A 25,294-nucleotide genomic window follows, 5' to 3' on the forward strand; every position below is an offset into this window, starting at 1 on the left:
GATCTGGAGAATTTGGAGGCCAATTCAACACCTCAAACTCATTGTTGTGTTCCTCAAATCATTCTTGAACCAGTGTGTCAGGACGCTTAATCCTGCTAAATGGGGCCACTGCCATCAGGGGATGTTGTTTCCATGTACTTGGCCTGCAACATTGTTTAGGTAGGTAGTACAAATAACATCCACATGAATGGCAGGACCAAGGCTTTGCAGCAGAACACTGCTCAAAGTATCACACTGTCTCTGCCACCTTGCCTTCGTTCCATCCTGGTGCCATCCCTTCCCCCTGACAAGCAACGAACATGTCCGGCCATCCACATGGTGTAAAGAAATATGTGATTCATCAGACCAGGCCACCTTCTTCCATTGCTCCGTGGTCCAGTTCTGATGCTCACATGTCTATGGTAGGTGCTATCGGCTGTGGACAGAGATTGGCATGGGCACCCTGATCAATCTGCGGCTATGCAGCCCCAGACACAAAAAAAAACTGCAATGCCCATTTGTTTTTTATGCTTTAACATATCAACTTCAGGAACAACATGTTCACTTGCTACCTAATATATCCCACCCACTTTCAGATGCTATTGTAATGAGATAATCAGTGTTATCCACTTTACCTGTCTGTGAACTTAAAGTGTTACTAAACCCAAACAGTAAAATCAGTCTGTATATGCAGTAAAGCATGATTGTTATATTCACTGTGGAACCTAAGGGATTAATCCATTATGTAAAAAGGCTGTTTGATCTGGTCTTCTGTGATTTTACCGATCTTCTACTGTCCCCAATCCATCTGCTGATAGTATAGAGCTCTAGGAGTCACTCTGCACATGCTCAGTTTAGAGTGTATGGCTAGAGAGTTTTTTGTTCTTTGGGAAGGTGCATGAGATCAGCACTGTCCAGACAGAGGGTCAGGGGTTATGCAGCCTCATAGGATAGTCAGAGCAGAATGAAAACTGCTCCTACAAGCTTTAACCAGTGCTCTGCAGGACACTGATAGAAGTCACAAGACTGCCATATACTGCTGATGAGAAAAGGTATTTAGCAGTTTATATTTACTAAAATAATTGCATTTCCATGTTCTGTGTACTGTGGGGGACCAGATATAGGGAATGCAGGGTCCGGGGTTTAGTAACACTTTAATGTTATGGCTGATCGACGTATATGTTGACACCCCAGGAACTGAGGATGTCCAGGATGATGAAATGTTTTGGGCGGGCCTTTGGCTTGTGATATCATTTCCACTCAGTGGAACACAATGAAGTGAGTTGGTGGAGCGGCATTCTGACACTAGGATTAAGTAACCCATCGGGGATGCCAGGATTGGCACTGTGAAATGTGAGTTTTCTGGTTATAAGCCTTTTTAAATTTCATCTTAATAATGAAAGTTCTTCTTGTCTTTGCTTGCATTTGAAAAGGCGCAGAAGTGGAAAGGAGAAATTTTAGTGGGAAACTAGTCCTTCCTGGTATTAATGTCAACCGTTATTGGTGAGTGTTTTGATATGTGTGTGAGCATCAGAAGGAAAGGCTTTGGGATACTGTATCCGCTGTATGCAAAAATACATGGCAGTTGAATTGTTTCTATAATGGACTGCACTGTGTGACTCCAGTCAATATGTTGTGTAGTGGAAAAAACCTTTAAATAAAGAATTTATTAAACTGGAGAGTATACTCTTGAAAAAAATTAAGGCCTCTTTCACACGGGCGTTCCATATGTCCGTTTTTCATCTGTTCATTTACAAATAAAAAAAATGGACACCCATGTATTTCTGTGGACTAGTGGATGTAAACGAATGATCATCTGTTTACATCCTATAACATATGTTTGTTTGAACGGAAATAAACCCTATTTTTCTTCTGTTAAAAAAAACGGAACGGACGAAAAAATGGATGTAAATGGACAAAAAGGGATGTAAATGGACAAAAACGGATGTAAACAGACGAAAAGTGGATGTAATATGATGTAAACTGATGAATAACTGACGTGAACTGATCCATTCTTTTCTTGGATAAAAAAAAGTGACTGAACTGATGAGAAAAACAGCATGCATGCGTGAAAGGGACCTAAAGCTAAAGCCTGCATCTTTATAAAAACTGGTCAGTGCTACAAGAGTTCAGAAACGCAGCAATTCCTTTTAAGATGACAATTTTGTGTCTGTTAGTAAAATTGTCATTGCCATTTAGCTGCTGATCTGAGCTGTCTGCACCATTTTGGTGCCTTTTGGGGGAAAGTATGATGCACAGGGAGGGTGGTAGGTGCACCAGGGGGGCAATTACTGGAACCGATCCCCTGTATGGCTCTCTCTGCAGCAGCTGAAACCCAGTGAGAGGGAGAGAAGAAGCCAGTTTTTAGTTGCTACAGAGAGCCATACAGGGAATTGGTTCCAGTAATTCCCCCCTCCCATGCTGATAACCTTCCCTGCCCGTATCCGATTCACCCAGCTGTCTGGGCCCCATATAGTAGGACTGGAGGACTGGTGGTACCCCCTTATCCACAGCCCAGTATATGGCTATTGTGACCTCACCCTGTTATACTGAAGGGACTTGCTTATCCAAAAACCCACTTTTTGGACCTTCTAAGCGGACACAACTTCTAAGGCCAGGCAATGCATTTGCTTAGAAAGAATTCCAGCTGGCAAATGCCTTGATTTGCTGGGACGTTGAATCCCAAAACAAGCAGGGTTTTCCTCAAAACCATGTTGGTGGAAAACCTGAACCTCAGGCCCTAATGTTTAGCGAGATGGGCTGAAGTTGACACTTTACCATATCGCCTATGAGCCACATACCTATGAAATACTCCACTGAAAAGCAATCCATCAAAGATTGTTTTTCAGAGGTTCAGCAATTACAGCCTTTGGTGTTATAACTTTGAGCTGGGACAACACAAGGGTTTGTATTTAGACTTGGAGTGGTAGCACCTATAGCAAATAAGTTAGATGGTTACATGGACTTACAGGAGAGGAGGGAGAACAAAATTTGTGAAGTCCATTTATGTAGTAATATTCACTGGCAACCAGAAACAGGCAGGACAAGGTGCAATGGCATAGTTTGCAAAGCTGCAGACATGGTAAAATGGTTACTCGTGTTCCCTGGACCTTGGGGGCCTGGTCAGTGGATCCATGTAAAGGGACCACTTCCATGAGAGAGCTGCTGGTAGCTGGATGATCACACAGAGCGGTTTTGCTGCTTATAATTTATGCAGCCACATGTTCCAGTAAGTGTGGAGTGTTGGTGGTAGTTTTGGCACAGTGGATTTTTATTTCACATATTTTGAATGGAGAAGTTTGTGCACTACATGTTCAAGCATTGGTGGCATTGCTATATATAGTAGCACCTGGACTATTGATTTGCTTTATGTTTGCTTGTGAATTTAATTATAAAAGCATAACTAAAAAGGCAAAACTTTCTTTTTTTTAGTTTTTAGGTAGAGTTGAGAGGGATTAGCATGCTTGTCAGTTTTTATTGCAGTCTGTGCCCCTTCGAAGTAGATTCCCCCTCTCTATTTGTCATGTTTACCATTCTCACTGAACGCAAAAAAAAAAAAAAAAAAAATCCCAAATTTTGGGTTATCCCCAGAAATGTAATAGAAGGTAAATCTTCCAATGGGGACCCTAGTTCTGCTGACCTAGGGGTCCCCAAGAAATTTTCTAAATTTGCAGGGATTTCCTCTCACTTCCTATTAGGCTATGGGACAGGAAGTGAAGGAGAAGCTCTACAATGGGATACAGATGGCGAAAAAAATCTTAACCCTCCCTTGTTCTATCCAAAATGGGGGGGAAAAAAAAAAAAAAGTTTTGCCTATAGTTCTACTTTCATTCATTTTGTCCAGTTATTATTGCTACAGGCAGTTATATATCACTGTTAATTTACACACCGCTTTCCATATATTATATATATATATATTTTGTACATTCACATCAGTCCTTAACCCCCAAAAGGCACACAATCTAAGGTCCCTAACTTACATTCAAACACACACAAGGGACAATTTAGACAGGATCCTAACCTACAAGCATGTCTTTGGCGTGTGAGAGGAAACCAGAGCACAGGGAGAACATGCAAACTACAAGCAGGTGGTGCCGTGGTTGGGATCTGAACCAACAACCCAACACTACCAGGTGGAAGTGCTAACCATTTAGTCACTGTGATGCCATTTTCACATATTTACAGAGGAGATCCACTTATTGATTGCACTGTATGGTTTTTAGCTCTGCACCCATATACAGTTATATGGTAAAGTGGTGGCCAACCTCCTTAGTAGGGTGCAGGTATTACAAGAATGGTCACTTCACACAGCTTTCAATGGGTAATCACTACCCAATTTTTGTATGCATTTATATTTAAGTAAAACAAAAAATAATGTGGCGCTACTACCATATAAATCCTTCACATATGGACACACTGAATTTGCATAAATATACGTGAAATAGTGTAAATGAGTGAACAAAGACCAAATCAACAATACATAAACCGTGATGGACAACAGTGTAAAGTTACCTCACACAATACCACGTGTAACAAGTGCCAACCAACAGGTCCAATTAGGGACCAAGCTTAGGATGATAGTGCCCCAAATGATCCAAATGGATCTAATAGTGATCAACAGACAACATAAAAAGTCCAAAAAGGGGACTCAGCATAAATGCGTGCTGCAAAACCTCTCACCAGAACAAATAAATTGGTGCATTCCAAAAAACATATAATTAAGTCTAATCATGCAAAAAAAAATTTTTTTTCTATAAAACGCATAATACAACAGATAATATAGTGAAATATAGTAAAAAAAAAGTCCTGTGAAGTGAGAAAACACTTATCAGCAATCAACAAAATAAAGTCCACATAAATTCTTTAAACACAAAAGTGATGACAGGTGTGCGAAGATATCCAAAATGGCTGAATTGCCTTTTGTGACCCACACAGGGTCAAAGAGCCTTTAGGATCACTAATACTTGGATCCTTAATACCCAGGACTCCTCCACAGCTCTCCACACTGGTCTCCCCTCAAGTACAGGCTCAAATACAGGCTCACAGGACAGCAGATCTCCTCTCCAGGTAATAAGATGGTACATAGCCACTCAATCCCTCAGAAAATATAAGTAAATACTTGCATAGTGTAAAACCATTTATTCACTGATACAGCAGTAATACAATCTAATATGCTCTCACATTATATAGCATCTTTCCCATCGCATTTAATTCAAACCTCAGGTCAGATGTAGTTGCATGGGTGTCCAAGGTGTCTCAAGATGTCATCCGACCGGAACTGCATCATCGCCAACGTGTATCATCACGCTTGTCACGTGACTTCAATAGGGCTTAGGGGAGACCAGTGTGGAGAGCGGTGGAGGAGTCCCGGGTATTAAGGATCCAAGTATTAGTGATCCTAAAGGCTCTTTGACCCCGTGTGGGTCGCAAGAGGGAGGTGAGCGGGCAATTCAGCCATTTTGGATATCTTCGCACACCTGTCATCACTTTGTGTTTAAAGAATTTATGTGGACTTTATTTTGTTGATTGCTGATAAGTGTTTTTTCACTTCACGGGACTTTTTTTTTTACTATACTTCACTATATTATCTGTTGTATTATGTGTTTATATATAGAAAAACATTTTTTTTTGCATTAGACTTCATTATGTGTTTTTTGGAATACACTTGTGATTTTTTTTTTTTTTGTGTGGTTGGAACAATTTATTTGTTCTGGTGAGAGGTTTTACAGCACGCATTTATGCTCAATCCCCTTTTTGGACTTTTTATGTTGTCTGTTGATCACTATTAGATCCATTTGGGGCACTATCATCCTAAGCTTGGTCCTAATTGGACCTGTTGGTTGGCACTTGTTACACGTGGTATTGTGTGAGGTAACTTTACACTGTTGTCCATCACAGTTATGTATTGTTGATTTGGTCTTTTTTCACTCATTTGCACTATTTCTGTTATAATTATGCAAATTCAGTGTGTCAATATGTGAAGGATTTATATTGTAGTAGCGCCACATTTTTTGTTTTATTTTTTACTTGTCTATAGGTATATGTCTGAATGTTTGCAGGTTTACCTCTGTGATTAGCTAATAAGGTTTTAGTTAGGAGTGCAGGAGGTTTATCACATTTATGTATTTAAGGTTCATATAAACCCCATCACTAAAATTCCATACATGTAATGTCAAGTTACTTTCAAGATTTTAAATTCTGCAGATTTCGTTAAAATACCAGATGATCCTACCATAACCAGCCCAGGACAAAATCTTCCTGCCACCTTGTCCTGATCCTGCATGGTCACTCGCACAGCTGTCACCATGAAAAAATTTGCCCTGAGAAATGGCATGCAGTTATCATAAAAGTGTATGTAGGCAGGAAATGGCTGTTAAGAGGCTTTAGGATATCTGCAGGTCATTCACGCCCGGCCAATGACAGTGGCCGGTGATCGAGACCCAGAAGCCAGCCGCTCAATAATGTCAGCGGCCAGGCACGCAGCAGAGGGATGCTGCTTTGCTGGAAATGAGGAAAGTATAGTTCCACTTTAATTGAACAAGGTGAAGTTAGAAGCTGAGTGGCTACGATGCACAGCTGCACCAGATTCTGACTGCACCAGTTTTAGTAAATCTCCCTGATTGAATTTTTTTTTGTGATCTTTCGTGAACAAAATTAATTTTTACCAGTGAATGTGGTTTTTATACAGGAAAGTCCACTCCAAAATCAAATGTTAAAAGCAAACTAAATTTTAAAGCAATTCAACCACATCTGGCAAGTCACTGTACATTTGAAAGAATATTTGTACAGAAGTTAATTTGAAAGTTTACTAATGTATGGCCAGCTTTGGGGTTTACATCTACTTTCATCTCTATAATTAGCCGTCATCCAATATCAACTTGTTAGGACAAGCAAGATTTCCTCCTGTTTTATTTATCCATTCCCATATGGTATCCCTAAACAAAATTCATAAATGACACAGATTAAAAACCAAAAAAAATTTTTTTATTACAAATTTAAGAGCAAAACAAAACAAATCAGGGAGCAAAAACAAACACAAAACAACTAAACATGTCTAAGTGCCAGAAGGTCTGTGACCAGTGCCTACAGGATAGTAAGAAATGATTATTCTAGTGACCAGTGCCTACAATATTGAAAGAAATACATTCTTCTAGTTTACACAAAATGTCATAAGACAGAGCTACACCAACAAATGCTCTGCATAATAGATCACATAATTGGTATCCAGCAGATAGGTCTTATATAGAGGCAGTAATTTTACAAGCCAATCATTGAGAAACCACTTTTAGTACCCGTTGACCATGTGAAAAGAAAGAAGCCATATTGTCAAGAGAAACATTCAGAGAACACGGCTTTCCAGTGAAGACACTGTGGCATGCTGCCACTAATTCATAGCAAGTCAAGCAACAGATTATTGCACCCCACTTGCCTCGGATGTTTATAGTAGCAGAATTATTGGTCAGTCTTGGGAAAGTCAGTGATCACATAATGAAACAAAGCATAAACAAGGTTTGTAGTCATTGATTACTGCATGCCAGAACTACTACTAGACCAAAACATATAGGCAGCTGAAGTTATGTGCCAATTCTAACTTTTCCTTTACAGGTCAAACTTGGTGCCCCTTTTCCTCCCACTCCCTGCACATCCCTAAGGATCAGCACAGATCTGAGTCTTGCAGAACATCACTAAGTCTTGGTTCACACTGGATGAGATTTAAAATCGTGCATTTTGTTTGCCGCATTTTCTGAAGATTTCCCAACGATTTCTTGCGGTTTCCATTGCAATTTCTATTGTAGTCTATGTGAAATTGCAACAAACTGCAGAAAAAAGTAATACAAGAACTACTTTAGAAATCTCGCTGCAGCAAATTGCGTATGTTAAGACACTCACATTCACTCGATCCGATTTCAATTCCCAAATTGCACCTGAAATCGCGGCAGTGTGAACCAGCTCTAAGTGCCCGGTCACACCAGTGCGATTTCAGGTGCAATTTGCGAATTAAAATTGCATCTGAAAATCGCATCTAATGAATGTGAATGTCAGTGTCTTAACGTGATTTGCTGCAGCGCGATTTCTAAAGTATAGCATTACTTTTTCTGCAGTTTTGTTGCGATTTCACATGCATAGAATAGAATGGAAATCACACTGCAAATTGCAAGAAATCACTGAAAATCTTTACAAGTAGCAATAAAGTCTTCAGAAATCGCGAAAGTGATTTTAAATTGCAGCGGTGTGACTTATACCATGCAACAAACTGACCATCTCACATGGAGCTACTAGTTATTCTGACACATGAACATAACCAATGTTTATGCATTTTTATTGTATTGTATGCTCAGAGTGCATTGCCCAGGTTTGTGACAGGGTTACCCTAAGGCAGGGGTGGGCAAACTGCGGCTCTCCAGCTGTTGTGGAACTACATTTCCCATGAGGCATTGCAAAGATTACAAAACTGACAGTTACAGCTATGACTTGCAGAGGCATGATGGAACTTGTAGTCCTGCAACAGCTGGAGAGCCGCAGTTTGCCCACCCCTGCCCTAAGGCATAGGTCAATGTTTGATATAACGGATAGAATAAACAGTCCACTCACAGCAGCCAGAGCTTTATAATGCAGCTGCTGGTGTGCCGGGCTAACAGGAATTGCCACTCTGTACTGCACCGATCCCATACTTTTTTTTTTAAATGAACTTTATTGAAATGTCACAGTTTTTCTGCTGCAAGGTGCACAGAAGAAAAAAAAAAAAAAAAAAAAAAAAAAAAAAAGTAGTGCGTGCAGCGCAACGTGCCCACAGACTAAAGAAAAGCAGTGGTGTGAATTGAGCATACAGTAGACAAGGTATTTTGCCTCGTCATGCTGTGATACTGCGCTGGAATAACCACCCAGCACTGTAACACCGCATCTGCTGTGAATGGTGCCTTATATGCAGAATTCTCAGTCTTTTACAAATGCAGGCACTTCATCCAAAATCTATTATGTTTAGAATGGAAAATAACAGACAAGCTGTGTGCATACCTTGATTTACTTTTTTCAATTATAAAAATGAGCTAAGAGCATGAAGACTTTAATCTCCTCCTTCCTGTTCTCACTAGTGTACGTCCGTTTAGGACGTTTATTCTGCTTTACTGATATGAGAGGTCAGCAGCAACATCCACACAGGCTGCAGCTTGAACCAGAAACTGCTCTCACACTCTTCAAAACTGTAAAAAATAAAACAAATATTAGACTGCAATAACCTAAGAACCCTACCACTTAAGTAGCATAAAATATCAACCTATTAAAAAAGCAAAAGGAAACCAATGACATTAAAGCTTTAGTACTGCTAGTCATTGTGCAGCCTTCTGCAGAGTGAGCCCTTAGGGCAACAAACGCGTTCCATCTTCCTGAATATTTACAGGCTTGTCTGATACAGCAAAGAGAATGTCCGAAGTGCAGTAACCCATAGAAACCAATCAAAATTCACTTCTTGATCATGAGATTGCAGGACACAGAAATCTGAATGTGTGATTGCAGGACACAGAAGTCTGAATGCCTGCTATCATTTTGTAAACTTTGAATATCATCAATGCTCCTTGCATTATCGTATGAAATATAACAAGCAGGAGATCTAAGATTTTATTGAGAAATTAAGAAAAACCAGGGGCTTAAGCAATGAAGAAAGTGCAAGATTTACCTTTAATCGGCTAACTCCACCCTGAACGGATAATTCCAAATGAAATGTTGCTTTTTGCATCTTCCAGCAAATCAAACAGTGAGATATTTTTCATAGAATTCCCAGTTTGAACCAGCTATCATGCCCAGTACAGGGCAAATTGATGGCACCACACTGCCCTCCAGGATAACAATTTAACTACAAGATCATTGTTGCCTTGTGGGAGAGGGTCATATACACAAAGTACTACAGGAAATATCACCGCTGATGTCCAATAGATGCAAGAACTAGCAAGTGATTCAATCCAATAATGTCATTCCAAAATGGAAATATCACTTCCCAGTGGAGTAATCATTTATAAAAATAATAATTAAAAAAAAAAAAAAAAAAAATCTACGCAATTCTGCACTAGGCATCCACTTTATGCTAAATAAATTCTTTATCAGAACAGTTTATAAAAATTGATTTGTCTACTATAAACATGCAGAACGGATGTATTATACAGGAAACGTCAGTTCTGATTTGACACACAGAGGTACAGAAGTCATTGTGTGGACTACACTGGACTGAAAATCGATGTATTTATCCAGCCATCAGCTTTCTGTGTAATAGCCGATTCACTTCTATTCCAATGCCAGGGGTAATTCTCTGTGCTATCACATCATAGTAACAAGGCAATTACCTTTCTTACGGAGTATAGGTAGAGGATACGTATCATTTCATAATGATGATATACTTAAGCAATTCAGCAGATTAAATCAATGTTTCAAGTTCTAGGATGTGTCTTGGACCAATAGGAGTTTTATTAAGATGTGGGTTAATGCGAACCAGTATAGGGGGCTCAAAAACTCAGCATGGGCAGTTTACTACCCATATGCCGATATGAAGTCACTAGTTGATAGTGAACAGGCATAAGAAAAATGTCCACGTAAAATAAACGTCTGCTAGGTTTTGGCCACCAGAATAGTTTATTGAAAATCCATGCAGTTCAACGAGCCAAGAGAACAAAATAGGGGACAGATCTATAAAATATTGTGATATGGTGCAATTTTCGAACTAGAATGTGTCTGTATATTAGCAATGTTGGCAAACTAAGCATTAGTTTAAAAAAAAAAAAAAAAAGTACTCCTTAATGGTGGAAAGCTAAACTAAGAAATACTTTCTTTCCATGCTATGGTTGTCGACTCAACAGCCAGTACACAAGATGAGCAGCTAATGACCTACGTACAGCAATTCTTGGTTGGCTGCAGTTAAGCAGATATCTCCTAGAGAATGAGCAGCAATGAGACAAACACACATCCTTTAACATATTGGTACAATACCAAAACCTCAGAACCCAACCACAAGTGAAGTTCAAAATTGGATCTTGAACTCCTTTACAGGGGTTATTTTGCCAAAGCACAGATGTATATTCAGTGGTTGGACCTGCTAATGGGCCTGTCAGTGGTTCAGCAACTATCCACAGTCAGCAGGTGAAGAGATGTATTCTTTTATCCTTTTTTGCTCTACAGAGATCCAATTTAACTCCTTATTGCTGGATATTGTTTGCACTTTGTGAGAATCATTTGTGAACTAATACTTTGGTCACCTCCAATCTTGAGATCTAGTGTATTTTTGCCAGTCTGCAGCCTACCAGCAGGCCACCCCAGCTAAATCTCTATACATCAATATTTTCTAAACTGAACTCTGTTCAGAGGCCTTCTTAGTATCTGCATTCATCAACTGAGCAGGCATTACATGCATCATGCCAATTTAAGGCCATGATATATTCCTTTAAACTTTATTCCCTGAGAGAAAACATTCACAATATAGAATGTCAGACATACTACATATGAGAGACATAAATCAGAACAGGCCAACAAGCCATGGGCTCGTGACTTCAGTGCTGAGGACAGACAGGCAACTCATGCAACGAATGTGGGGCAGTGAACACTATAGCAAAAGAAAGTCCCATACATTGGAGAAGATTGTAATAAATTAAATACAGAACAAATAAGAAGGCCACAGGCCAGCGCATGCATGCGCTATGGGTGATGTAGTAGCCAGCTCCACCTTTCATTCACAGATCACTGCTGTTTGAATCTGTTCTTGAAGTGCTAGGAGAAAGAAAAAAGAAAACATAATTAGGATGCAACATCAACAAATCAGTACATCAACACCCAAATAGAATTCCTAAAAATATTCATTTTTAATACAGGGAATGGTGATCATGTTTGATAAACTGTGCACTGTCAGTATGTGCATTTGTACCGCCCCCAAAACTCAGAAATTCCAATATCATTTGTTGCCTTTATTGAAAACGTGCCATTTTAAGCAACATGGCCACCAAACGTCTGGCCATGGTTCTGCTTCCCTGTTTAAACTGTACATTAAACAACTACTAGAAGATACCATCTGGAGGCATAAACAGCCCCTGCACAGCAAAGCAGGGAGAATACAGAGCAGGGAAGCTTCAGGCCGTGCTGCTTAACCACTTGCTCTTCCTGACAAGGCCATTATTTACATTACGGCGCTGCATTACTTTAACAATTGCAGGGTCATGCAACGCTGCACCCAAATTAAATTTACATCCTTTTTTCCCCCCTATGAATTTAGCTTTCTTTTGGTGGTATTTGTTCGCCTGTGCGTTTTTTTTAATTTTTTGCGCTATAAGAAAAAAAAAAACAAAAGACCAAACAGTTTTGAGAAAAAAAAAAATCTATTTTTGACGTTTTGCTATTAAACATGTCCAGTAAAAATATGTTTTAAAAAATCAAATTTAGGCCAAAATGTATTCTGCTACAGGTCTTTGCGAAAAAAAAAAAAACCCCAATACGTGTAAATTGGTTTACGTGACAGTTATAGCATTTACAAAATGGCAGTATATATATACACACTGGAATTTATTTTTTAATAGTAATGGCGGCGATCAGCAACACCAATACAGTGATCAGTGCTGGGAGTGTTTTACTGGGGGGCGGTGTGTTGGTGCTTCACCATAAGCACACTTGTCTGGATGGCTGTGCTGTGCACAGCCATCCAGTACAGTGTGCCCGGGCTGACAGGGAGGAGGACTGTTAGTAAACAAAGCAGCCCTCCTCCCTGTCAAAGATCCTTGGTAAGCACTGGGTGCTGGCGGGTAATCACCGTACGGGACCTGGTGATTGAGAGCCGCAAATGGCGGCATGGGTAGGGAGCTCAAGCACGCCCCCTACCCGGAAACACAAAATCACGTGTATATATGTGTGATTTTGTGCACCTCTGCCGCTCTGTAGCAGTATATCTGCTATAGGGCGCTCAGGATGTGGTTAAGAAGAATTTCAATTCAAGAAAGGTAGCTCTTCTTACTGGAAATATGTTGAGGCTGTGGAGGTAAGTATAAATGCATAAGTAACACTGAAAGTGAAGTTAGATTCTATACATACAGTATATACAAAATGCAGGGATTATATATTGAAGTAACAGGTCCTAGGGAAAATACAAGGCTTTCACTGTCATCAGTACAAAAAATGGCCACTGCCCCAGTCTATAACTGGCCTTTACAGCAAGGAGCACATGGAAGGGCGACGCATGTCAAACAACAAAAGAGAAATTCCCAGCTCTAACTTGCCAGCCAGCTTGCTGGCAAGTTAGAACTGGGAATTTTTCTTTTTTGTTGTTTTTCACAGTCATCACTGGTATCCCTCAGAGAGCACCACAACATCTTCTACATACATGCTTGTGAATATTATTTGTGCTCGGAAACTTATTTTAGAAACCAGATTACTTGTATAGCGATTTCATAATAGTTACATATGCCTGGAGAGATTGGAACGTGTAAGTCTTCGTTCACACTACTGCGACCTGAAAGTAGCGCGACTTATAGTGCGACTTTGCCAAGTGACTTCCTGGAGACTTGAGTACTACTTTGATGCGACTTTCAGGGAATGCCTGGGTAATTTTCCTGCAATGTTGGTTCCAAATTAATATAAATGAGGATTTTACTTGGAGACCTCCGTTAAAGTCTATGGGCATAAATCGGATAGAAGTCGCCTTGAAGTACAGGAACCTTTTTTAAAGTCGGAGCGACTTCAGTATGTGCCAATTAGGACAGCTCTCATTGAATAACATGGGATTTCACATGTCATGAGACTCGGGGTCTCACAAGTTGGATCCCAAGTTGCAGCAGTGTGATCCGAGCATAAAAAAAGAAGATCAATAATGTATTAAATAAATAATTACAAAAAAAAAAAAAAGGAGCAAAGTACAGAATGACTAATAGGCAAAGCATCAGATCAAATATACAGAAACATCTCCATCTGGTGGACAAACTAGCTACACACGGCTTAAAACGTAGAAAAGTATGAATTAAAATCATCCATCTTATCATTTACCATAGTTACCGTATTGTATGTGCAAAAATGTTCAAAGCAAAAGCAAATTAAATGAGAATTCTTGGCACATAGTACCTACTGTTCACATGAAGTTAACTTCACAGACTACATGAGAACCTTGCAAAAATTAATTTTTTTTTCTGTAGAATGACTACACCTATATATCTAGGAATAACAAGCAACACAGTAAACATAACCCATTACTGCTGAAGGCTGAAGCCAGTGTCAATATTCTTCTACTCATATTGAGGTCTTTAGGCAGGCCTTACTGTATGAAGGAATATGCAAGTCTAACGTTTCTAACGAAAAAGTATCCTGTTCTCTTTGTATTGCTTCCTTTGTGTGAAATCCCTGGTGTTCCTGCCTGTCCCTCTGCTCTCCTATTAAAAACTGACCACACTAGGAATGAGATCACAGTGTGTTCAGTTTTCTGGCTGAATTGGGAACTCAGCCTGCTCTCCTCCAATGATCATACTTGTCCTGACACCCCTGCTTCCTGCACAGCCATTCACGGGAAGACCAGTGTATTGCTGTTTCTCCCCTCCCAGCTCTGAGCTCCTCATGCAGCTGAGAACAGAGGGAATGTGATCACTAATAAAAAAATGGAAAAAAGGTATTAACGTTTTTATATCTATAAAACAAAATTTCTGCTTTAAACTGATTGGATTGTTTTATACCATGAGAGTTCACATATTTTAAGCAGAAAAAATATGTCTACAGACCAGGATTAAAATAGAAAGAACGAGGGTAATTTACTAAAACTAGAGCAAATGTGCATGGCAACCAATCCGCTTCTATCTTCAGCTTGTTCAGTTAGGCCGGCAAATGAAAGATAAATGCTGATTGGTTACCATGCACAACCGCTCTAGATTCTGTTTGCTGCAGTCTTAGTAAATTCCCCTCTGCATCTTCGTCAGATACTAGTTTTATACAATGACAGGAGTCAAATAATTTCTAAACAACATTTCAAGAGAGCAGAATGCATAGCTAGAGGGATCCCAGATACTGTTCTCATAGTTCTTGGTCCTGGCCTACAGCATGCTGCCCTCTACACTGTATAGTGCAGACTTCAGAGAGGCTACATAAAAAGCTGTGATGTACCTGGATACTTTAAGGGTAGAATATGTGTTAAGATTTACAGATCTGGAAAAACCAAGAGAACCAAAATTTCCAATATTATGCTCTAAATTTGATGGATCAAATATCAGGGAGAGCAGGAATATGTTTTTAATTTTTACATACTTAACCGCTTTCATGCCGCTCTATAGCAGATATGCTGCTACAGGGCAGCAGGGGTGCGCAAAATCACGCACATATACACACGACTTTGCATTTCCAGGTAGGGGGGGCGCGCCTTACCCGCGTCACTATTCGTGGCATCAGCTGTCAATCACTGGGTCCTGGCCAGTGATAACTCGCCAGCATTACCGATGGAGGTAATAGCAGAGCCATGCAAAAGCAGCATGCTTACAGCAAAGCACACACAAGCAGCACACAGTTAACCCTTTGATCGCCCCACATGTTAACCCCTTCCTGCCCAGTGCCATTAGTACAATGTCAGTGCTTTTTTACTAGCACTGATCACTGTATTGGTGTCACTGGGGAAATCAGTGACACCAAGTCAGTTCCCCCACCCCGTGTCAGAAGGCCCGTCACAGTCCTGTGATAAGTCACTGATTGCCACCATTACTAGTAAAAAAGAAAAAAAAATCCCAGTATATATACACCGCCATTTGTAAACGCTATAATCTTCACGTAAACCAATTTACACGTATTGGGATTTTTTTTTTTTTTTTTTTTTTTTTTTTTTTTTATAGCAAAGACATGTGGCAGAATACATTTTGGCCTAAATTTATGACAAAATTAAATTTTTTTACTGGACATGTTTAATAGCAAAAAGTCAAAAATATTGTTTATTTTTCTTAAAATTGTCGGCCTTTTTTTTAAAGCGCAAAAAATAAAAACCCACAGGTGATCAAATACCACCGAAAGAAAGCTCTATTTGTGGGGGAAAAAAAAGGACGCAAATTTCATTTGGGTGCAGTATTGCATGACCGTGCAATTGTCAGTTAAAGTAACACAGTGCCGGAAGGTACAAAATGGCCTGGTCAGGAAGGGGGGGGGGGGTAAATCCTCTGGAGGGCAAGCGGTTAAATAGTTGTCATGCAAATGGCTATTTGTTAATATAATGTTACAAGTTTGTGTACATGTGTTACAGATCTTGTTTCTAGGTATAGTTTAAAATTCTGCATGTATATGGCGTCAGCTACATTGCTTTTACCATATAGAAGAGGTCTTCTTGCTTGGTGAAAGTGCTGTACAGTGATCGTACTTTGCTGCGTCTCTTGATGCATGTCTATAGGTTAGCTCAGGCCAACGCAATCTCCTTAGCAGCCATTCAGCCAGCACTGCTGACTGCCTTAGTATGATGTACAAACAGCCCATAGACAGGGCATTTACAATGTTTATATAAAACAAAAAACTTTCAGTAACCAAAACATACAAACCGAAAATACACTATAGATATCTATAAAGACACTATACAATACCTGTATCTATGAAGAGGTTGCTGGTTGGCATGAGAGGTGATGGGCAGTGACTTTCCGATGCTTCTTGTGACATCGTCTGGAGAGGTCATACGGAGTTTGGATTGAGGTGACTTTGTCTGGATTATATGGGATTCCTGCTCATGGCCTGAAACATAATACAACATGAAAACAATCTGCATACAACTGATAAAATAGTGCAAACAGTGAATAGAAAGTCCTAAAGTGTCAATAAACCCACAACAGTAAAATCAGTCTGTATATGCAGTAAAGCATGCTTGTTATACTCACTGTGGAACCTAAGGGGTTAATCCACATTGTGTAAAAAGGCTGTTTGATCCTGTCTTCTGTGATGTTCACCTTCTACTGTCCCTAATCCATCTGTACGGAGCTCTAGGAATCACTCTGCACATGCTCAGTTTGGGGTGTATTGCTAGAGAGTTTTTTTTCCTCTTTGGGAGGGTGCATGTGATTAGTACAGAGCCAACCAGCACTGTCCAGACAGAGGGTTGGGGGTTATGCAGCCTCATAGGACAGTCAGAGCAGAATGAAAAGTCCGCCTATAAGCTTTAACCAGTGCTCAGCTGAACTCTGATAGAAGTCACAAGACTACTCTATACTGGTGATGAGAAAAGGTATTTAACAGTTTATATTTACTTTCAGATAGTGCACCACACCTGTAGGATAAATTAGAAGTCTATGGCAAAACACAGCTAACCCAGGAAAGTCGCAGATGCACTGCACCCATGGTGCAGGTAAACCACAGCACATCAGTATGAAAGCAGCCTTATCAGGAGCTCAGAACAGTTCATTTACATTTGCAGTTTGGGTGGTAGTAACACTCCATAGTCAAGATGTGTTTTTACTGCTCCAACCCCACCAGTTAGGTGCAGTGGCCAGGGGTGTACACATGATGCAGCAGAGTTATATGCCCTGTCATGGTTGGTGAGTGTAGCACCTGCCAAGCACGACCCTTTCAAATGGATGAGGCTGCTCTGCAAGTGCCCTGCAACCTTGTGCAGTACAGAAAAAAGGGGTTCAAGCAGACAGCGTTGTGTTACTTTCTCACCATCTGCTTGAACCACTTGGACCCCACAGAAGCATGCAGTAGTGGGGGGGGGGTTGCAGAGTATCTCCATGTACTTGAATGGGTCGCAATTGGCAGCCGGTAGCACCCACCAAAAGCAACAGGGGGTTAAATTCCTGCTGCAGCACGTGTACACCTATGGCTACTGCCCGAGCAGCTATAGGGGGTAGGGATTTGAGCAGTAAAACCACTATTAACCTTCAGGGCTTTACCACCATCCAACTTTGTGTGAATGAGCCCTAAGGGTGCCACTGCCGAATGCAACTAAGGGCTCATTCACAAGTGCAGCAGGCACTGCTGCTCCTCTGAAAAGCGATCCGAGTGTGTTTGATAGGTGGTGAGGCAGCAATATGTTGCCTCCTTACCACTTGATTTAAACCCATGATTGCTGTGCAATGCATGCGATTGCAACACGTTAAATCAGATGTAAGGAGGCAACGCTGGGTGACACTGGGTTCCCGTTGATCTTTGACTTCTCCCATATTGTTCAGGTAGATCTCCATCTCTTTAAGGTTGCCTACCCCACTCCCAGGGTATACCATCCAAGAAAGAAGCCCAACTCAGTAGAAGGAAATAGTCCATACAAGAGTACTATTTTTGTAAATGCATTCTTCATATATCAGACGTATTCAAACAATGTGATAAATATTACCACACTCTGCTATGTTTTTTCACAAGCTGTGGTTGCATTAGAAGATTCCCAGCATGTAGACCTTTCTCCCAGCCATTCCTGCACAGCAAAGGAAAGCTCAAATGTTTGAAATGTATTGTGAATGATAACACTGGACCTAGCTTGTACTTCGGATGTTGGGTTAGTGGTAGTCTTTTCCATTCTAGGAAATAAAACTCATTAGGATACAGAGATGAAAATTTGAACTCTTACTTGAAAAGGCACTTTGAGGTTGGCAGTACTCAGCACTTTTGCGATCGCAAAACAAGGACATGTTTAGGAACTGATGTTTTAACCACATTGCTCTGTCCTCTTCAAACACTTTTCTCTGGGGGACACAAACATAACAATACGATAAAATATAAATTTAACGCTCTAGAACACATTTATCTACAGACTACCATGCAAGTGAAAATTAGGTGCCATCTGGTGGCCAGCATGGAGTAGCAGCTTTCATGTGAAATAACTCACCTCGTGTCCCAGGCGGATGGCAGCTTCAGTGAAATTCCTTCTCTCTTTTTCAAAGTTCTTTTTTTGCTCATGAAATAATCTCCATTCTTCCTGGAGACGCTCCTGATCTTCAAGGAGGTAGCAGTCCTGGAGGATGGCAGATGTATCATCATTTCCTACAATGATTTGCTGCTGCAGAAAGAAAGAATGTGTTAGTTCCCCTTTGACATTAAAGTGGTTGTAAACCTGAGGCATGAAATATGAGCAAAGCATAGCCCTCTATAGAGTGTACTTGTCTCAATCCAGAGCACCAAGTATCATTTCTGTCTGCTGCCATCTTTCTGTGCTATCAGCAGCATTTTTGGCTATACTTCACCTGTGACTACAGCCCGCTGTTGAGTGACATCACAGAGCCAAGGCTCTGCAGAGATGCTGACAATGTCGGGATCTGCTCAGATGACTGACAGACAGCTGGCTTAGCCTATCACTGTTCCGCTAAGAACTTGAGCTAGCTGCTCTTGCGCCCTTCCCAGTCCAGAGCTCCAGTGAGTAGTCATCGACAGTCACTGCTCTGTGCTCAGACCCAAGAACTGAGCGATCAGCTGTCTTGGATTACTCAGTTCTTGGTGTAGAGCCGGCGGGGGACAGCAACAGCATTAGATTGATGCTGCAGCCAGCTGGGCGAGATGAATATTTATTTTTTATTTCCATACTTCTCTTAAAGTGGAGTTCCACCCATTTTTTATACTTTACCTTATTATGTAGTCCCTGTGAAATAAAGCACAAGTTGGATATTTTTTTTTCTTCATTATACATACTTTTTAATCCACTGCAAGCCTGCAGTTCCGGTCCAGACCGCCTAGGCGATGACGTAAGGCAATTTGCAAGGTCTCCTGGGATGTCGTTTCCTGTATCCCAGGAGTCCTTGGTTTCCTGTAATCACGGGACTTGGAAACTGGAAATGACGCGAATGGGAGGTGTCTCAACCATTGTTATGGCAACCTGTACTGCACGCGTCGCGCCGAGCAGTGTCTGTACTGCGCATGTGCGAGAACGAGTGGTGCATGCTGGAATAGCCAGCAGCACGATTCCAGAAAATAAACACCTGCGTGCTTCAGATGCCCACAGCAATCATGGTGCCTGCCTGCTTCTGAGATCCTGGTAAATGTTTCCGATTTTCTAAGTACAGTATTTTCTGGCGTAGAAGACTACTTTTTATACTTAAAATTTACCCCAAAAATTGGGGGTCATCTATACGCGGGGTATAAAATGTGAACCTTAAGTTTGTTTGGGTCAAGCTGGCTGGATGTGTGGTAACACTGTACATACAGTATACCGTGCTGAGCCAAGCTGGCTCAAAACAAATGTCCCTATGACAGATTAATCTGTCAGCCCGCTGGATGTGCGGTATATACAGTATACAGTATACTGCGCTGAGCCAAGCGGTATCAAAACGTACCGGTAAGTCCCTACTGTAATCAGCCCGCTGGATGCGTGTATGTACGGTAGCTGCGGCTACATACAGTATACACTGGGCCAATCACGGCGAGCGATGTATTCTACTAATACAAAGCCTGCTCGGTTTGGCTGATTCAGAGAGGTGGGCTGATGATGTCACAACCTCAGCCAATCCGAACAGGCTTTGTATTCATTAGTAGAATACATCGCTCACTGTGATTGGCCCAGTGTATACTGTATGTAGCCTCAGCTACCGTACTTACACACATCCAGCGGGCTGATTACAGTAGGGAATACCGGTACATTTTGAAACAGCTTGGCTCAGTATACTGTATATAACACACATCCAGCGGACTGACAGATTAATCTGTTATAGGGACATTTGTTTTGAGCCAGCTTGGCTCAGCGCAGTATACTGTATGTATATTACTGCACATCCAGCGGGCTGTATATATACTGTATACTGTATGTAGCCGAAGCTACCGTATTACCGCACATCCAGCGGTAACCATCTGATTTGGAATTGGATCCATATGATGACTGTCTTACAAATGTATCACAAGATGTCATTCATGTACTTATGTCAGAGGATGAACATGAGGATTTTGAAGGATTTTAAGTACCGGTAAGTCATAACCATTTCAATTAAAAAAATCTGATGTTTTTAAATGGTGTTGCCTCGGAAGGGGGGGTAGTCTTATACATCGAGTATAGCCCAAAACCTATGTTTTAACTGGAAAATTAGGGGGTCGTCTTATACACCCAGTCGCCTTATACGCCGGAAAATACGGTAACTACAATACTTTTAATATTGAATTATTCCAATTGTTAATGCTATTTGTAAGGTCATCGTGGATCTGCTTTTAACAACATTTTTTTTAGGGGGACTGGAGCTCCACTTTAAAGTGGAATTCAAGGCAGGGAAAACACACACTTTACCTGCCAAATGATTTGTATTTAGGTCTATCCAGTTCGGAGACATACACAAAGAAAATCATATCTGACAGGGAAGGCCTACTTTTTCTTTGCTACACTTGAAACACTTACAGGTCTTGTCCTTCCCCCAGCCTTCGAATGGACAGTGAAAGGACAGACAGCAGACTGAAACTCATCTCCCTGTCACTCTGCTCTCTCCTCCTAAGAGCATGTCTCTTGTTAGCACACATGCACTGAAGGACAACTATCTAGCCCAAACAAAAGACTAATCAGCATTAATACATAGGTAATCATAAAATGTCAATCCTGCTACTCTGTATTAAATATTGGGTTACCACTAAATCTGTAATGCACAGTGAATTTGACTTGTTTCTAGGCATTTATAAAACACATGCAGTTATAATTATTCAAAAAATAGAATAATATATGTGTTGCGCTCCTCAAAATATTATTACATAATATATATTATAATGTATATTTGAAATAAATTAAATAAATAAATAAAATAAATATAATCTCATAATAATATGATGTGAATAAAGTGAAAAACGTGCCCAGTGCTGTGGTTAATATAAAGATACCTAGAAAATGATGATGTGTGTAATATTCAAAAAAAATATTATCTATTATGCCACAAATCAAATGAATAAAGAAAAACCTCTTTGATTGATAATAAACGAGTGCAAAAAATTATGCATGTGCAAAAATAGCAAATATTGCCTTAAACACTGAAAAATGTATATATATATATATATATATATATATATATATATATATATATATATATATATATATATGATGAAAAATGTATATAACACCCAATTGATTATATAAAAAAATATTAATAAATAATACTAAAAATTATGCAGATCATGAATAATTATCAGTCCACTTGTACCACTAGAGACGATAATTGGAATTACATGCTCTAAATGCTTATTTAGGCTAAAAAGTAATCGTCCCAATCTATGTGGATATATGGAAAGTCTAAAGATGTGGTAAACTGTAGTGTTGCTTTCCTTCCACTAGATGGCCTCCCAGTTTCTTCCAATTATGACGGATGAGTGGATAGATATGGGTATCTCCCCTCGTGTGATTTTGGGTCTGTCTCCTCTTCCTCCCCTTTGCTCCTCCGAATTAGGCCATGAAAAAGAAGAGAAATCCCCACATGGTGCTTATATCCTTTTAGAAAGATTTTAATATGTCTCCTGACAATTGCACACTCACATTGCCAAAGATAAATACAGAGCGTTTTTTTAAAATTTTGTGCCCGCGCACAAGGACAGTACTCGCCGTTCCTACGATGTTGGCGTCGTGACGTCAGAGCCCCTCCCCTACGCGTTACGCCACAGGGTCACGTGGCTTCCTCAGGGGGATGTGATACGACGCCATGACGCTGTCGCCCTTATATAGGCAATTTCAGCGCCATTTTCCCAAAGTCCGCACGGAGGTGGCCATCACTATGGGGCCAAATACTTATTGTTAGTCCTGCGATATATAGATATCCAGGACATATTACTTATATTAATATATCAACAATTAACACCCTTTTACTCTGACTTCATGTCACTAGTACTGTAATCGGGCCGGGCACCATCAGATACAATGACTATATAAACAAAAAACTTTAATCGAGCATATAGCATATAAATAATCATGGTACTTGTAGTGCCTCCATTTAAATTTAATTACAACGTTACTGTGGTAGTAACTTTAGCTAGGAGTGGTGCAATTGATGTTAATGGTTCTCTTTAAATTAACCTGAAATATAGAAACAATTTTTGACAACTCATGTTTCTTATATGTGGAGTGAAAAATATAAAAATATAGTATAACATCCACATATGTATCGTGATAGGACCGTATGATCTAATAGTAAGGGGATTACATCATACTTATCTTTATTTTTATTGTTATTTTTATTTTTAGTTTAATATTATCATATTATCATATTATTTTATTTTATTATTTAATTTTATTCAGTTTCATTTATTATTATTATTTTCATTTTCATTATTATTATTATTTTTTTTATTTTTATTTTTATTATTATTTTTTTTATTTTTATTTTTATTTTTATTTATATTTATTATTATTTTTATTCTTATTTTATTTTTATTCCTATTGTCATTTTTTAATGAAAACATTTACACACAAATATTCATATTATTAATTTTCCCCTATAATCCAGTTAATTAGTTCCTTCTCACAGTTACATTAATTTTAAAATTATCAAATAAAAATTTTTTTAAAACATTTTTTAAATTTAAATGGAGGCACTACAAGTACCATGATTATTTATATGCTATATGCTCGATTAAAGTTTTTTGTTTATATAGTCATTGTATCTGATGGTGCCCGGCCCGATTACAGTACTAGTGACATGAAGTCAGAGTAAAAGGGTGTTAATTGTTGATATATTAATATAAGTAATATGTCCTGGATATCTATATATCGCAGGACTAACAATAAGTATTTGGCCCCATAGTGATGGCCGCCTCCGTGCGGACTTTGGGAAAATGGCGCTGAAATTGCCTATATAAGGGCGACAGCGTCATGGCGTCGTATCACATCCCCCTGAGGAAGCCACGTGACCCTGTGGCGTAACGCGTAGGGGAGGGGCTCTGACGTCACGACGCCAACATCGTAGGAACGGCGAGTACTGTCCTTGTGCGCGGGCACAAAATTTTAAAAAAACGCTCTGTATTTATCTTTGGCAATGTGAGTGTGCAATTGTCAGGAGACATATTAAAATCTTTCTAAAAGGATATAAGCACCATGTGGGGATTTCTCTTCTTTTTCATGGCCTAATTCGGAGGAGCAAAGGGGAGGAAGAGGAGACAGAACCAAAATCACACGAGGGGAGATACCCATATCTATCCACTCATCCCTCATAATTGGAAGAAACTGGGAGGCCATCTAGTGGAAGGAAAGCAACACTACAGTTTACCACATCTTTAGACTTTCCATATATCCACATAGATTGGGACGATTACTTTTTAGCCTAAATAAGCATTTAGAGCATGTAATTCCAATTATCGTCTCTAGTGGTACAAGTGGACTGATAATTATTCATGATCTGCATAATTTTTAGTATTATTTATTAATATTTTTTTATATAATCAATTGGGTGTTATATACATTTTTCATCATATATATATATATATATATATACACACATTTTTCAGTGTTTAAGGCAATATTTGCTATTTTTGCACATGCATAATTTTTTGCACTCGTTTATTATCAATCAAAGAGGTTTTTCTTTATTCATTTGATTTGTGGCATAATAGATAATATTTTTTTTGAATATTACACACATCATCATTTTCTAGGTATCTTTATATTAACCACAGCACTGGGCACGTTTTTCACTTTATTCACATCATATTATTATGAGATTATATTTATTTTATTTATTTATTTAATTTATTTCAAATATACATTATAATATATATTATGTAATAATATTTTGAGGAGCGCAACACATATATTATTCTATTTTTTGTCTATTTTTCACATAATGATTTGAGTATGTGTTTCATGTGTTGATGCACCAATTTATTTAAATAATTAATTGTAAACATTTTTTAATCATAGTAGCTCACAAGTATACACTTTTTATACAGTTATAATTATTGATCGTAAAGGGAAGGGGAGGAGAGGGGAGGGAAAAGAAAAGCTCACACACCATAACTACAAATATATGTTGCGCTCCTAAATACTTCTCAATAAATAATTAAATTATTACCATTAAATTAATTCAAATTATGATACAAATAACTAATAAAAGTGTATAAATACCAAAAAATATTTAAATACCATAAACCTCTAGATGGCAGCATAGCACAACAAAATCAAAAAAAGTGTGCAGCCTGTACATCACCATTGATATTAATTGCTAAATATACAATCAATAGTGATGAGGACAACAAGTTGTACTTAAGGAGAGAAAAATCACACTTATTTACCCGAGTATATGCAGAATAACTTATTTTCTTGTGTATACTCAGATTTATTTGATGTACAGAGAATTGCACAGTTCATTATTACAATAAGATAAGATAGCGAAACTGCCGGACTCTTTTCAGAGCAGAACGCTATGAGCAGATCATCAGGCAAATAAAAAAAAATGCTAGTCAAAGATGCTCCCAATTTGACCAT

General features: G+C 39.3%; 1 protein-coding gene across 2 annotated transcripts in view; it reads right to left on the reverse strand.

The window, feature by feature from the left end:
• Positions 1-10,580: 10,580 nt before the first annotated feature.
• The window catches only part of SSX2IP (SSX family member 2 interacting protein), a 58,018-nt gene continuing 43,304 nt past the window's right edge, over positions 10,581-25,294 (reverse strand). For both annotated transcript variants that reach the window (XM_089684400.1, XM_089684401.1), the window contains exons 11-14: positions 18,758-18,928; positions 18,500-18,614; positions 16,533-16,677; positions 10,581-11,727 (exon numbers count right to left, since the gene is read on the reverse strand). In XM_089684400.1, coding sequence (XP_089540526.1) covers positions 11,691-11,727; positions 16,533-16,677; positions 18,500-18,614; positions 18,758-18,928 — 468 coding nt within the window. In that variant the 3' untranslated portion in view covers positions 10,581-11,690. The remainder of the gene's footprint in view (positions 11,728-16,532; positions 16,678-18,499; positions 18,615-18,757; positions 18,929-25,294) is intronic.

Source organism: Staurois parvus, unplaced genomic scaffold (assembly GCF_062004578.1).
Source record: "Staurois parvus isolate SC_StPar_1 unplaced genomic scaffold, SC_StPar_1.0 ptg000347l, whole genome shotgun sequence".
In the NCBI taxonomy this organism is placed as follows: Eukaryota; Metazoa; Chordata; class Amphibia; order Anura; family Ranidae; genus Staurois; species Staurois parvus.